Source organism: Mastacembelus armatus, chromosome 15, assembly GCF_900324485.2.
Source record: "Mastacembelus armatus chromosome 15, fMasArm1.2, whole genome shotgun sequence".
Classification (NCBI taxonomy): domain Eukaryota; kingdom Metazoa; phylum Chordata; class Actinopteri; order Synbranchiformes; family Mastacembelidae; genus Mastacembelus; species Mastacembelus armatus.
Genome location: NC_046647.1, coordinates 14495783 through 14510790, shown reverse-complemented (window position 1 = coordinate 14510790; position 15008 = coordinate 14495783). Strand labels below are relative to the sequence as shown.

Below are 15008 nucleotides of genomic sequence, written 5' to 3'. Positions count from 1 at the left end.
TGATATCACTCGCTCTTCCACCTCTGTCTTCCTCTCATCACTCTCCCTTCCCTTCTCAGCTTCCTCTACTCCTCCAGTCTTTGCTCATCTCACCCGTGTGTTCTGGTATTTCATGTTCACCGCCGAGATATTAGAAGTGTGTAGTCGACATGTTTGGGATTCTTTCATTGATGTGTCATCTCTGTCTCACACTGCACATTAAAAATTAACCTCCCTCAAAACCTTACAGAGATTCTGCTATTTACAATATATAGTGTGGGGAAAAAAAGCAGCTATAAGGTTCAGAACACAACAAAGAAGAGCCATATTTCAACATACACATTAGGACTTCTCATAAAAGGTGCCTCAGCATAGTTTTTCATTAATAGGATGCCAAAACATGTGCTTAATTTCAAGAATGGGACACATTACATATTAATCACATTAACCCTATCTTGGTGAAACATTTGTGCAGGTGTTTTATATTTGATCACTGAATGCTGCTTTTGAAGAACTGAAACGTTGGCAACAATCTCACCTTCAGCCTCAGAGCTGGAAACTAAACTTCCTGCAACTTCATTAGCACCCTGTTTAGTTTCACACCGTGTTAACTGTTCTAAATTGAGGCAGGTGAAGGTGAGAACTGCCAACCTTCAGAACTCAAAGCATCTTTTTTTTTCTTCTTTCTATTGGTCTGTCCCTTGCTCTCTCTCTCTGTTTTTATTATTTTCTCTCCTTTCCGTACTTTGTTTGGGTGTACGGTGATCACAGCATGGGAATCGTCCTCCTCACTTGTGTCCGTGGTATGGCTTATTTTATCCTTCTGTTTTAATTCTCTTCTCTGATACCATGCTTTTTCATTTTGCAGATTCTTGGTTAGCTTCATGGTAGATGCCCGCGGTGGCTCCATGAGAGGCAGCCGCCATAATGGCATGCGTATCATCATCCCTCCCAGAAAGTGCACAGCGCCCACACGCATCACCTGTCGCCTGGCCAAAAGGCACAAGCTGGCCTACCCTCCACCCATGGTGGAAGGAGAAGGTCTGGTCAGCCGGCTCGTGGAGGTCGGACCTGCTGGTGCTCAATTCCTCGGGTAGGCCACGTGAGACTTTCTTTTTCCTGCACTGATGAAATACAGTTTTCTGGCCAGTTACAAATCAAAGGGGGGAATTTTCTAATGTCTACTTAAAATATCATGACTTAAGGAATGGTTATTTATTGCCTTTAGCTGTGTGTTGTATGTAATTAGCCAGCAATTATCACAAAGAAGCTTTTCTGCTGCTCTGACTGTTCTGTTCAGCCCTGTGATTGTGGAGATCCCTCATTTTGGTTCCATGCGGGGGAAAGAGAGGGAGCTGATTGTGTTGAGGAGTGACAATGGTGACACATGGAAGGAGCACCAGTCAGATGCCAGACCAGAAGACCTTACTGACCTGATCGCTGGGATGGATGAAGGTACAGGAGCAGTTATTCCTGTACAGCCCAACTCTAGTCAACAAGACTGCAGAGACCAAAAATCAAATTTTCACTCCACAAGCATTTTTTTGTGTCCTTTTTCATAGAGACACCGAACAAAATGTCAAACCTCAATAGTCCCAAATATTTATATGGATTTACAAACTCAGATGTCAGGAAAATGGTAAAATGGTTTAAAACACCTTTATGAAAGATGCACTTTCTGTCACAGAGCTGGACAGCCCTGCTGAGTTGGAGAAAAAGCGCATCTGTCGCATAGTCACCAGAGATTTTCCTCAGTATTTCGCTGTGGTGTCCCGCATCAAGCAGGAGTCAAACCACATGGGCCCTGACGGAGGTGTCCTGTCCAGCAGCACTGTGCCGATGGTCCAGGCCTCGTTCCCACAGGGGGCACTCACCAAGAAGATCCGTGTTGGGCTGCAGGTACAGCAGCACTGCTCAAAATGTCCACTGACCTATTATTCATTTATACCTGACCTATTTTTGACCAGATATTTGATTTTGCTTGACATGTCTGGCCCAACAAGTTTATTCAATAAACAAACATCGAGTTTGCATCTTTGCTCCTGTTTTTTTGTTTAGGCTCAGCCTGTGCCTGATGACATGGCGAGGGCTGTCCTTGGGAACAGAGCCACCTTCAGTCCCATCGTCACTGTAGAGCCCAGGAGGAGGAAGTTCCACAAGCCGATCACTATGACGATCCCTGTCCCACCTAGGTCTGCAGAAGGCCATCCCACCGGCCACCGAGGCGACTCTGCACCCTGCCTACGTCTGCTGTGCAGCATCACAGGCAAGTAGACCTGTACACTTCCAGAAAAATGGCCAATCCATCCATTTACTATACATGCGTAGTAAGTCAGTCACTATGAGTTGAATAGCCGTGGTAACATCAGGGCTACTTTGATTTCAATTGCCACTGGTCAGTAAAAGGAAAATGAAGAACTGAGAAGGTAAAAGGTTAGGGAGTACTGAAGCCGCTGGAGAGGCTGCAAGCTCATCTTTTGTCCCCTGTTTTATACAGGAGGGACGTCCCCTGCCCAGTGGGAGGACATCACAGGGACCACACCGCTGTCATTTGTAACTGATTGCGTCTCCTTCACCACAAATGTGTCGGCCAGGTGAGACACACACATATCCACATGATTGCACAAACATACTGTCCACAACTGGAGAAATTAAATACACAGGAAAGAAGAGTATTTTGAATGCAGTATACTGTAGTAAAGAGTTTCATATGGGAACATCATTTTCACATTTTCTGCACTTTATTTTATTTATTATTAAAGATGGTCACCTACACATGTACCTACAGTGTTGAAGCTCTGTAAGAAGCTTAAATGTGCAGTGCAGAGTTCCACACTTCAGGTTACTGTAAATCATCATCATATTTGGCTAATTGTTTACTTGGTGGGCTTCCAGTTTTTAATTTGTTTTTCCCTCTCTCCTCTTTGGATCTGTCCTTCTCAGGTTCTGGCTCGCAGACTGTCACCAGATTCCTGAGACGGTGAGTCTAGCGTCTCAGTTATACCGGGAGCTGATCTGCGTGCCGTACCTGGCCAAGTTTGTGGTGTTCGCCAAAATGAATGATGCTGTTGAGGCTCGGCTACGCTGCTTCTGCATGACAGACGACAAGGTAGACAAGACCCTTGAGCAGCAGGAGAACTTTGAGGAAGTGGCCCGGAGCAAAGATATTGAGGTGGGTTTGTGTGTTCACATCACCTTGCAAACACTGTACAACAATAAGAGATTCAAAGACCAATTTAATAGGTGAATAAATCAGTTACACATTCCTGAAATGAAATGCAGTATTAGCTTCATCCTGGACGTTTTTAAGATATGAAATAACATATTTGGTGACTGGACTTCTGTAGGTTCTTGAGGGCAAGCCTATCCATGTGGACTGCTATGGGAACCTGTCCCCTCTCACCAAAAGTGGCCAGCAGTTGGTTTTTAACTTCTACTCCTTCAAGGAAAACAGACTTCCTTTCAACGTGAAGGTGTGACATTTATCCATCCTACTCTCCTCTCTCCCTGCTAGCATTTAATGTGCATATCATTCATTTGGTCTTGTTGATTAAATGATGTCAGAAATTACAACACCTTCCTAATTGGCTGACATTCTTAACAAAAGTAATGTTCTTCTGTAATAACTGATTCAGTGGATTGTGTTTAGAATCAAGTGAAAGTGACTGTGGTTCTTGGGTCAGACCAGCACAGTGTGAGTTGTCCTAGATTTCTGAAATTGAAACCTTTTCGCTGTCTTCTGCAGATCAGAGATATGGGTCAGGAGCCATGTGGTCGCCTCTCCTTCCTGAGAGAGCCAAAAACCACTAAAGGCCTTCCACAAACTGCCATATGCAATTTGAATATCACACTGCCAACCCACAAGAAGGTAGGATCACTTTGTTTGAATAGTTCATCCTTTGAGGCCATATCATACCATCTTCATGGAAATGAAATTGAAGGACACAAAGCAAGGTTGTCCTGACATCAAGAGGATCCATTGAAGTTCATTTGTTTTAGAAATGACTGCCTGCTGCTCGTGTCTTCTATTAGTGTAACAGCCTGTGCCAGTCATAAGACCCCACAACGTACACATGCAGCCACACATGCACATTGTGCTTTGTTCTTTTGCTGGCTCACTGTGGGTACAGTAGTATTATGCCCAAAAATGACACTTCTCGTTCATTTGTTGTGGTGTTGATTGATCACAAGAAACTGTAATTATGTTGCTTTTGCTTTTCTTATGTTGCTGTTTATTTTTATTAATCCCATAGATTTTTTCTGATGCCTTTTGTTGTTTTTGCTGCACCATTTTCATCCCTTGAATTTTATTTCCCCCTCCCCGCTCACTATAACTTCCCTGCTCTCCATTCTGTCATCTCTCTCCTCTCCTGCAATGCATCTTGGAATACCACAGGATATGGAGTCTGATCCTGATGATGAGGTAAACAGATTCTTCATCATCACATGGAACTGCTTCTTCTTTGTCATCCCTTCTGTTTGCTTTACTGCAGATGCTGTAGTAAATATGTGTGCCTCAAATATCTTGTCTGTACGGTACCAGCGTGTGAAAGGTGCTTCCGATTGCACGTTTTTTTACACAGCTACGTCATTGCCGAAGTGACACCCATGTAATGCATGCATGGAAATGGCAGTTGTTTAATCAGCAAATATTTATTTATCGTCGTCTTCATCCAGTGGTGCTAATTGCTGTGCCACACCTCGGCTTGTTTTTCATTTCTGTCTTCCTTTCCAAACATTTTCAACAGGAAATCACTGTCTCCATCCTTACTATTAACTCATAGGAGGTTTCAAACAGGACTATGGTGTCTTTTGTTAACTAAAAATGAAATCCTAACTCTTATCTTATCATGTGTTTTCTAAGTTATTCTTTTGTTGTATTCAGGGATTCCCTTCTTCACCCCTGCCCTTGGCTTGTGTGTAACAGAGAATACTAACACTCTGCATGCCAAATCATTTAGAAGGGCAAAGGGAGATAAAGATGTTTTTATGTTTGAATTTTTACATTTTAAGTAGCAACCATGTGTGTTATATTCCTTTTACATAAATACATCAACCCACTCATCAGGCAGAATGTTTATAATGGACAATTCAGTGTCCAGTTATTATACTCAGGTTATGTTGAGTGAAAGCATTTTTGAGTGTGCCAACATTTCTTTAAATATTCCAATCATACCCACACATTGCAACTACAGTAGGGTTGCAGTAAAAATAGGCAAATAACTTGTTTAAGGTTTGGAAAACATTGTAGGCACAGATTAAAAATTCAGCATTGATTCTGAGAGGGACATTGGTCAGTGTTATGTAAGATGGACACACTAGACTGACAGCCATCCTGCCAGCTCCATGTATTATATCTTGTTACCCAAAGGGCACAGTATTACACTGAAAACTGAACACTAAATGTTGGCATATAATGTAAATCATGAAATGCAGAATTGTCCTATATGAACATAATTCCTGGAGACTGGGCTGAGCATGCATCACTGTCCTAAATTTGACACAATCACTACTATTATTGTCATCAAATAAGGTGAACTATGTGACCCAATTTGACGATGATGGGGAAATCAAATTCATGATGTCATGATAACAGGACATTTGTTTCACCAGTTAATGCCTAACTGGAAGTTGGGTTTTGCCCATGCTTACCACTTACAGACAGAGCATTAGTTTTTTCATCACAGTGACAATGAGAAATGCAGCAAGTGAATAGATGCAGAGAACAGTCCATTATTCTCCAGGGGAGACAGAACAGTGTATCTGCAGTGCCTCCTTGTGCTAGTACAAACATTAGGTAATGATTCACTAAAACCAGGACATCATCCATACACTGCACTGAGTTAGTTATTTAGACCAAATTCTGATAGGGTAGAGCCACATTTCACCATATTTTTATGTTAAAGCATCTTTTGTTCTTTTTTGTTTGTTTCAGACTGAAAAGCCAGAACGACGTCATACCTTTGCCTCCTTAGCTTTGCGTAAGCGCTACAGCTATTTGACCGACCCAGCAGCGAGTGAGTTTCCCATTTTTACTTGCATTAACTTTTTTTTTTTTTTTTTTTTTAATATTTATGTAATTTTAATTAGATTTAGTGGCTAAATGTCCCTTTATTCAGTGTATATATTTTTTTCACATACCCTTAGTCTAGAACAAGATCAACCTGACAAAACATGCTCATCAATCATTTATTCTCATCACCTGACATCACCTACTCAGCTGACATTCATGAAACATTTGCATGGTTTACTGTGTGTTATGCTTTGCTTACCCAACCCATGTTGATAAAAAGTCTCTGTTTCAACTGTTACATTTTTTTTTTTTTTTTTTTTTTTTTTACATTTGTGGAAACACTGGAAATCAATGTCTGTCTGCTCATTTATCATTTGAACAAAAAAAATGTTTCAATTCATGTTGAATAAAAATATTCTTTCAAATTGTTTTCATTGTTTCAGCGGGCATTTCACTCTTATTGGCTTTATGATTGTGTACGGCTGTGTATATTAATGTGGTAAGAGGTTGCACTTTACAATAACTTTGTTTCCCTTAAAATGAGATTATGTTACTTTTCTCTATTTACAAAATACTAGTATAGATTTCCATGAAACTATTATATATTATCAGGGCAGTTTTCACACTGCAGTATGAGGACATAAGCTTTACAAATTCTCATGTAGTTTTTTTCTTTGTTTTATTACCCCAGTCTTTTAAACTTCTGTTACTAAGGATTTGATCAAATTTGAAATATATTCATAGGTACAACCTGAGAAATGTTGATGAAACTGAAAACAAGTATAACTTTAATGGCAGGGCCTAGTGGACATATTGGCATAAACAGTTAATTCAACTGTACTTTTTTTGTAAAGTGCAACCTCATATTTTAAGTCATGACCAAACAAGTAAAGTCAATTTGTTTTATTAATGGTATACACTTGTGGGGTTATCTCTGGCTTTGAATATGAACCAAATGAAAGGATAAGCACATCGATCAAATATGTTGAGTAAGAGACACTGTTGCAAGGAGGCAAACAGGTTAAGCACATCAAAAGTCAATGGAACTGTACAATTTTTTTGTTGTCATTTTTTCTCACCTGTACCATTTGTCAGTCATTTCGTTCATGTACCTCCTCCTTTCTTTATTGGATGTGTTTTGTCATCAGTCATTGATTTGACATCATCACTTGTCATGTCATCCTGAGTTTTTCAATAAGGCTTTTTTAAATTTTATCTGTAAAATTTTGTCTTACTGCTTTGAATAATGCTGTTTCTGACTGACTCAAATTTCTCTTTCTGGTTTTTATGTTTTATTTCAAATTATTTTATGTTACATTTTATGTTTACTTCCTTATTGCTTTTGGTTTAAATTATTGTTGAAGAAACAACTGATCGAAGTCCGCCGAGAACACAGCCTTCTAGCTACCCTCACAAACCTGTCTTTTCAACGAGATCTTATCAGGCGTGGTCGCCTGTTCCTGTCGCCGTCCCTGGCCAAGCCAAGTCTGGGTTTGGCTCCCTCTCCAGTTCGTCATCCAACACGCCCTCTGCCTCTCCATTAAAGTCTGTCTGGTCCATCAACTCTGCCTCCCCTATCAAGACCAACATACCTGGATCACCTGCCTCTTCTGTTAAGTCAGTTAGTGACATGGCCTCTCCCATCCGATCTTACAGAACCATCTCCTCTCCCATAAAAACTGTAGTCCAGCAGGCTCAGTACCCAGTTCAGGTCACCCCCAGTCCCCTGGCCTCACCAGGGAAAAGCTCCCCAGACCCAATATCTGTGAAAGGACTGGCAGCATTGTCTGCTAGGACCTCACCTATAACTGTCTCTGGAGGTGGAAGTACTCTTCTTGAGAGAACACCCATAGCCATGACCCCACCCACGTCTCCCAAAACTTCTTTGAGTATGTTCAGTTCACCCCTGCCATACAAGTCTGTTATGGGGGGTTCTAGTGGCACATCCTCCTCTTCCTCACCCATAAAAACAGTTCCTGGCCTCTCCACTGTGCGTTCCTTTGCTTCAGATGCCACTGGCACAGCAAGAAACCTGTTTTCCTCTCTTTCGTCACCACTTAAATCCAACACCTCTCCAAGTGCTGCAGCTCTAATCAATGGAACTGTGTCACCCACACAGTACCGCTCTTCATCCCCGACATCCCTTCTTACCAGCAGTCTGCAGGAGAGAATTCAAGCAACCACCAATGCTGCGACTACAAGTGTCAATGCAGCCTTTGATGAGGTTGAAAAAACATTTAATTCATGTTCTGCAGGCTATGGGACCTTAAAGTCCTTATCCTCTTCCGCATCCTCCTCATATCAGTCCATTAGATCGTCAGCTTCTAATTCCCTTTATGCTTCCCTAAGATCCCCCCCTAATGTCACTACTGCTGTAACATCTAGTACAATGACCGTTCCAGTGTACTCTGTTATTAATGTGCTACCAGAGCCCCAGTTTAAAAAGTTACCTGAGGTGTCCAAGTCAGCTGCTGCCCTTCTGTCACCAAGGAAAACTGCACCTGCTGAGGTGAATGCTCAGTTGCAGTCCTCCTTTGCTAGAACTCTTTCTCCCATCAAAGCCCCTCTTTTTTCTCCTGGCCTGAAATCAAACACCACTTCACCACTGTCATCCAGCCAAGAGATTCTGAAGGATGTAGCTGAAATGAAAGAAGACTTGATACGAATGTCAGCCATTTTGCAGACAGACCCAAATTCCACAGCCAATAAAGGATTTCAGTCTGACTCCCCCAGAGAGGCTAAGATAGAGGATGAGGAGCCCTATAGGATTGTGGAGAAAGTAAAGCAAGATTTGGTAAAAGTGAGTGAAATCCTTACTAAAGATGCTGTGAAAGATGGTAGGGTTTCGCTAGCTAGGGGTTCTTTGGATGACATACACTTCTCAAAAGTACAGGTTGAACAACCACCAAGTAATTGGAGCTATCCTCCCAGATATGAGACTGTGGTTCCTCAAGCCAAATCAAAAGCAATACCAGATAGAGATTTCAATCTCTCCAAAGTTGTTGACTACCTGGCCAATAATGTTGGTAGCAGCTCTTTCTCCAAAATGAATGATGCAAAATATAAAGCAGATGAAGGCAAGAGAGAAGTAGAGGGCAGGGAGAAGCAGAAACGTGTCCTAAAACCCACCATAGCAGTTCAGGAGCATAAGCTCAAAATGCCTCCAACAAATATGCGCTCTTCAACTTCAGACAAAGAGATTAGTAAAGTAGCAGATGCACTTTTTGGTGCAGAGACTGTCCTAGAATCCCCTGATGATATCTCACATGAACAAGATAAAAGCCCACTTTCAGACAGTGGCTTTGAGACCAGGAGTGAAAGAACACCCTCTGCCCCTCAGAGTGCAGAAGGCATGGGCCCCAAGGCCCTTTTTCAGGATATCCCAGTTCCTCCAGTGATCACTGAAACTAGAACTGAGGTTGTCCATGTCATCAGAAGCTATGAGTCCCCAGAGGATAACAAACAGGCTGCAATGGAGGATGCACATCCTGTCAGATATATTGATTCGGATTCTAAAGGGCATCTGAGTCAAGCTACATCAACTCCAGAACAGAATAAATGCTACTCAATAAAAGTTAGTCCTGATGAGGATCCAATGGGAAAAGGGATGAGGGTGAAGGAGGAGACTCACATCACTACTACCACCAGGATGGTATACCACAAATCACCTGGCATAGAACCAGCATCAGAGAGGTGTGAGGAAACCATGTCTGTGCATGACATAATGAAGGCATTTCAGTCAGGCAAGGATCCTTCTAGAGAGCTAGCTGGGCTGTTTGAACATAAGTCTGGCAATGAGGAAACCTCACAGAGAGTCCTTGAGGATATTAACTCCAAACCTAAGGTTGAAAGAATAATTGAGGTCCACATTGAAAAGGGCAATAAAGCAGAACCAACAGAGGTCATTATCAGAGAGACAAAAAATCATGCAGAGAAGGAAATGTATTATTATCCAGGCAATAGACAGGAAGAGGAGGACCTTGATGAATCACTTCCAGTGTATCTTGATTCCCCCAGAGTGAACACACCTATGTCACAGGAGGAAGATAGCCGTCCTAGTTCAGCCCAGTTAATGGCAGATGACTCTTACAAAACACTGAAGCTACTTAGCCAGCATTCTGTAGAGTACAATGAGGATGAATCATCAGAGTTTAGGGGGGAATCGTATAATTTTGCAGATAAAATGCTACTCTCTGAGAAATTTGACCAGACTCATTCTGACACTGAGGAATATCTGAGAGATAGATCTCGCTTCCACTCACCAGACAGAAGCAGTCGCAGTGAGGGTAGATCAAGGCCAAGGACAGAGTATGTCTTTAGGTCATCAAGAAATGTGTTCGACAAATCTGGAAGAATGGCCAATGTTGATGATCATTTCGACAAACTGACACTTTTGCAGTATTCTTCTGAGCCTGGTAGCCCCAAACAGTCAGTGTGGATGCGTGTGCCAGAAGATACACAGAGTAAGGACAGAGAGCAGCTTATGTATGAGGACAGGGTAGACAGGACTGTGAAGGAGGCAGAGGAAAAACTTACTGAGGTATCTCAGTTCTTTCGTGATAAAACCGAACAGCTCAACGATGAGCTCTCATCGCCAGAAAAGAAATCTCGCAGACCAGATTTTAGAGAATCACGATCTGGGCCAAGTTCTACACACAGCAGTCCAGAAAGGTCAGTTTATAGGAATGGGGGAAGCGGGGAAGAATGGAACAGAGAAAGACTTAGAGACAGGTTCAGCTCTAGTGACAGAAAATGTGCCAGCTTACCAAGTAGTCCAGAGAGGAGAGTATTGCTGCAGTACAGTGATTCAGACAGAAGAAAACAAGAAGATGGAAGCACAGGTGAACCTTCTAAACCTTTTCAAATGTCATCCTCCAAAGTCAGTGCAGTGAGGCTAAAGTTTGAGCAAGAGGCTCAAAGGCAAGAGAGAAGTCCCCAGGGTGGTCAAAATTCAAATCCACCTATCAGGAAACTCCAGGAAAGTAAGCTACCTGTGTATCAGATGTTTGGTGGGTCAAATATTCAAAAAACACCAGAAAGTCCAGGAAACCAGAGAAGGTATCTAGATAGTGAAACAAATAAGTTCTCACCCAAGCATGAGGCTAGTGGAAAAGACCAGGAGGAGAAAAAGTTACCAAAAACATGGGAGAACCAAGGATACGGAAGCTATAAGCTGCAATCTCCAAAACAATCTCATCCTTTAATTCACGATTCTATGAAAGATAGCAATAATAGTGATTCCCAAAGACAAGAAACATCCAAGAAAATAATCTACACAGAATTTGTTGTGCGAGAAAATCCAAATGACAATGACAGTCTAAAAAAAAACTCGGAATCACAAATTCCTGTAAGAAAGCCATCTAATTTCTCAGAAAATCAGAAATCCACGTCTTTAAAATTAGATGCCTCTGTTGAACCATATGAGAGGGCAGGGTCTCAAATACCTCCTTCAGCTAGAAATCGGTTACACAGTAGTTCTGAATCCAATAAGTCTACACGTGGATCATCAGTAGGAAAATCCACAGATTCATCAAACAGTAGCCAGTCAAATGTAGTGTGTAATGGTGTTGATAGTGATCAAGTAGAGTATTTGGATCAAGTAACTCCTGTAGTTGTCACAGAGGGTTTTAAAGATATTAAACCCTTACCTGTGTATGTTAGCATCCAAGTAGGAAAGCAATATGAGAAAGAAACAGCCTCAGGGCAGCTGGGAACATACAAAAAGGTAGTAAGCCATGAGAGTAGGACAGTGCATGAGACTAGGGGTGCAATTTACACTGTTAAACAAAAGCAGTCGTCATCTCCTCAAGGAAGTCCAGAAGATGACACTCTAGAACAAGTCACCTTCATGGACAGTTCTGGGAGAAGTCCTGTTACTCCTGAGACCCCCAGCTCAGAGGAAATGAGTCTCACCTCAAGAACACCCGACTCTATGATAAGCTTCATGCCTGGCATGCCAAGCCCTATCCCAGAAGAGTCTGAGGAGGAAGAAGGAAAGACTTTCATTTACAAAGAGCCCTCAAAGGAAAAATCAAAGCCAGGTTCCTCAGAAAGTCATATTAAAAGGCAGGATGCAGAGAAACAAAAGTCAAAGGAGAAAAGAGTGGCTTATATCGAGTTTCCACCTCCTCCTCCATTAGAGGCAGAGCAGTCTAACCCTGAGAAAAAGGGGTCATGTGCTTCTTCTGAGGCAGAGACAGAGATGATGGAGGTAAACCTCCAAGAGGAGCATGATAGGCACCTCTTGGCTGAGCCGGTCATTAGGGTCCAGCCTCCATCCCCTATTCCCCCTGGAGCTGATAACAGTGACTCTAGTGATGATGAGTCTGTCTTCCATCCCATTCCTGTCAAAAAGTACACCTTCAAAATGAAAGAGGAGGGTGAGAAACGCCCAAAACACAAAAGATCAGAGAAAAATGGAAATAATAAGGAATCTGGGATCAATGGTGTAGTAAAGGGGGAGGATGCTGACTTTGAGCAAAATGGCAATGACCAGTCAATTACTGACTGCTCAATAGCAACCACTGCTGAGTTCTCTCATGACACAGATGCAACTGAAATAGACTCTTTAGATGGTTATGATCTTCAGGATGAGGATGATGGACTGAGCGAGGACCCTAAAACATCAAGTCTGTCTAATGATGGAAAACCAAACGATCGCTCTTTTAGTCAGTCTAAACTAGAAGTGATAGAGGAAGAGAAATGCGAGGAAGGGGGGGATAATGGAAAGAGTAAATCTAACACATCTTCAGTGAAAAGTGGTGGAGATGAAAAAGATTATTCCCTTGAAGGAAGACATCCAGATAGGCAGGGCTTTGGAGAAAACTACTTTGGCTACCAACTTGAAGAAGAGCTGAATTCAACCTTTAAAACTGTTGCCACCAAAGGGCTGGACTTTGACCCCTGGTCTACCAAAGGAGGTGATGAGGGAGTTTTTGAATCCAAAACAAAGGAGGAGGACCCCAAACCTTTTGGTTTATCGGTGGAGGACAAATCACAGGCTACCACACCTGACACAACCCCTGCTCGAACACCGACTGATGAGAGCACACCGACTAGTGAGCCTAACCCCTTCCCTTTCCACGAAGGGAAGATGTTTGAGATGACCCGCAGTGGTGCTATTGACATGAGCAAGCGGGACTTTGTTGAAGAGAGGCTTCAGTTTTTCCAGATTGGTGAGCATTCGTCTGACCCTAAAACAGGGGAAAAAGGGAGAGGGGGCAAAGTCCTGGGGGTAATTTCCTCTCAGGCACAAACAGGGGAGAGGGCCACAGTAGAGGGGAAAGTGAAGGTTATAGATACTACTACAGACAGCAGCACTACACCAACAACACCACCAGCAACAACAGCAAAATGCAGCCCTGCACAACATGGCAGTGATACTGGCTATACTGGTACTGATGCCCCCATCTGTGAAGCCATAGCTGAGACTGCCTCCTCATGCACTATCACAGCCTCTAAGGTTGATCCCAAATTACGCACTCCTATTAAAATGGGCATAGCTGCTTCTATAACTGTAAAAAAAGACTCAGGGGATCTCTCTGATAGTAAAACTGAGATATCAGAAGGTCAGATGGTCCCGGAATACATCAGTATAGAGGGTCAGTGTACAGAGAGTCAGTCTAGCAGACACACTGAACCCAAGTTAGAGAGAAGAGATTACCCTTCAGAAAACTGCAACAACAACAATAACCTTGAGTCCTCCAGTGTTCAGGCCAACTACATTCAGTGTGGCAGTGTGGTGTTTAATCTGCAGTCCTCATCTGAGCCCACTCTTCAGAAGGCGAGCAGGATAGAAACACTATGCTGTAAGGATTTAGAAGAGAGAGTGGATGTATGCAATAGCAGTCATTTGCAGGAACAGAAAAGTGAAATAGTTAGAGAAAGTGAAGTGAAGCCCAAATCCAGGCTTCCAGTTAAAGCATCAGGTTGGTCATTTCACACACAGGGAACAGCCATAGGCAAACAGAAGCCCAAACAAGCAGTGAAGGTTGAGGTCAGGAAACGAGGGGAGCCAGCCATAGCCAAGGTAGAGCCCAGGTCTAGAATACCAGTCAAGGATGTAAAAAAGAGCAACCCTGCAGCCACATCTAGCTCACTTGTTCAGGTTACCTCACAGCCAACAAGGGTATTGCACACAGAAAGGACAGTTATACAGTTGCCTCGAAGGCTGCCACTGAAGGACAGCCATCAGGTCAGCAATGTCTCAACTGAAGCAATATGTAGACAGGACAGACAGGAGACCCCTAGTGAGGTTTGTAAGCGAACCATCGAATACTTTAAAGACATTAGCGGGGAGACGCTAAAGTTGGTGGACCGCCTGTCAGACGAGGAGAAAAAGAAGCAGACAGAGCAGTCGGAGGAAGACAGCACCTCCCGGAGCACCTCTCTGTCGGACGCCTCCCAGCCTTCCCAGCCCTCCCAGCCCTCCCGCTCATCCAGGTCTGGTAGAGGTTCGAGGGCTGAGGCCGGGGCCGCGTCCGTAAGGGCAAAGGTGGCGACGACGGACAGGGCCTCCGGCAGTGAGAGAAGCAGGAGGAGTAGGCGGACTGGTGGGAAGGAGGGCAGTCAGGGACTCACAGGGTCTCGAACGCCTCCCATCGCGGAGATCAAGCCTAGTTTGTAAAACTTTCACACTATGTTTAAAATACATCTATATATTTATATCTTTCACTTTTAGTTGCATGACTTTGTTGTGTTTAATGGATTGACTGGAATGCCTGTGGCGTGTTTACATATGTTCTTCAGAACAGTAGCTGTCATTTAAATTTCTTTTTTGTCATTGGTGTACTGTGTACTGTATTGTCATTGTTGCAAGATTCTCTTTCCTCTGTTCCGTTCTTTCAACCCTTTGTAACCCTCATATGGTAGCGTGAGCATGCCAGTAGTAATCACTGGTCCACTGGCACAACCAGCCCCACATTTGACAACTCCCTGATCTGTGTGTCTGTCCGTGCGGGGTGGCTACTGAGTTGTTGTAGATGTTTGTTCCTGAAGATTTTTTCATGTTGTGAAT

General features: G+C 43.0%; 1 protein-coding gene across 1 annotated transcript in view; it reads left to right on the top strand.

Annotated features, from left to right (window-relative positions):
- Nucleotides 1-15008, top strand: part of LOC113132133 (ankyrin-3-like) — an 85243-nt gene that overhangs the window by 59088 nt on the left and 11147 nt on the right. The window contains exons 30-40 of the mRNA XM_026310007.1: nt 848-1072; nt 1280-1434; nt 1667-1878; nt 2038-2245; nt 2477-2573; nt 2923-3151; nt 3327-3452; nt 3725-3847; nt 4376-4402; nt 5915-5996; nt 7357-14610. Coding sequence (XP_026165792.1) covers nt 848-1072; nt 1280-1434; nt 1667-1878; nt 2038-2245; nt 2477-2573; nt 2923-3151; nt 3327-3452; nt 3725-3847; nt 4376-4402; nt 5915-5996; nt 7357-14610 — 8738 coding nt within the window. The remainder of the gene's footprint in view (nt 1-847; nt 1073-1279; nt 1435-1666; nt 1879-2037; nt 2246-2476; nt 2574-2922; nt 3152-3326; nt 3453-3724; nt 3848-4375; nt 4403-5914; nt 5997-7356; nt 14611-15008) is intronic.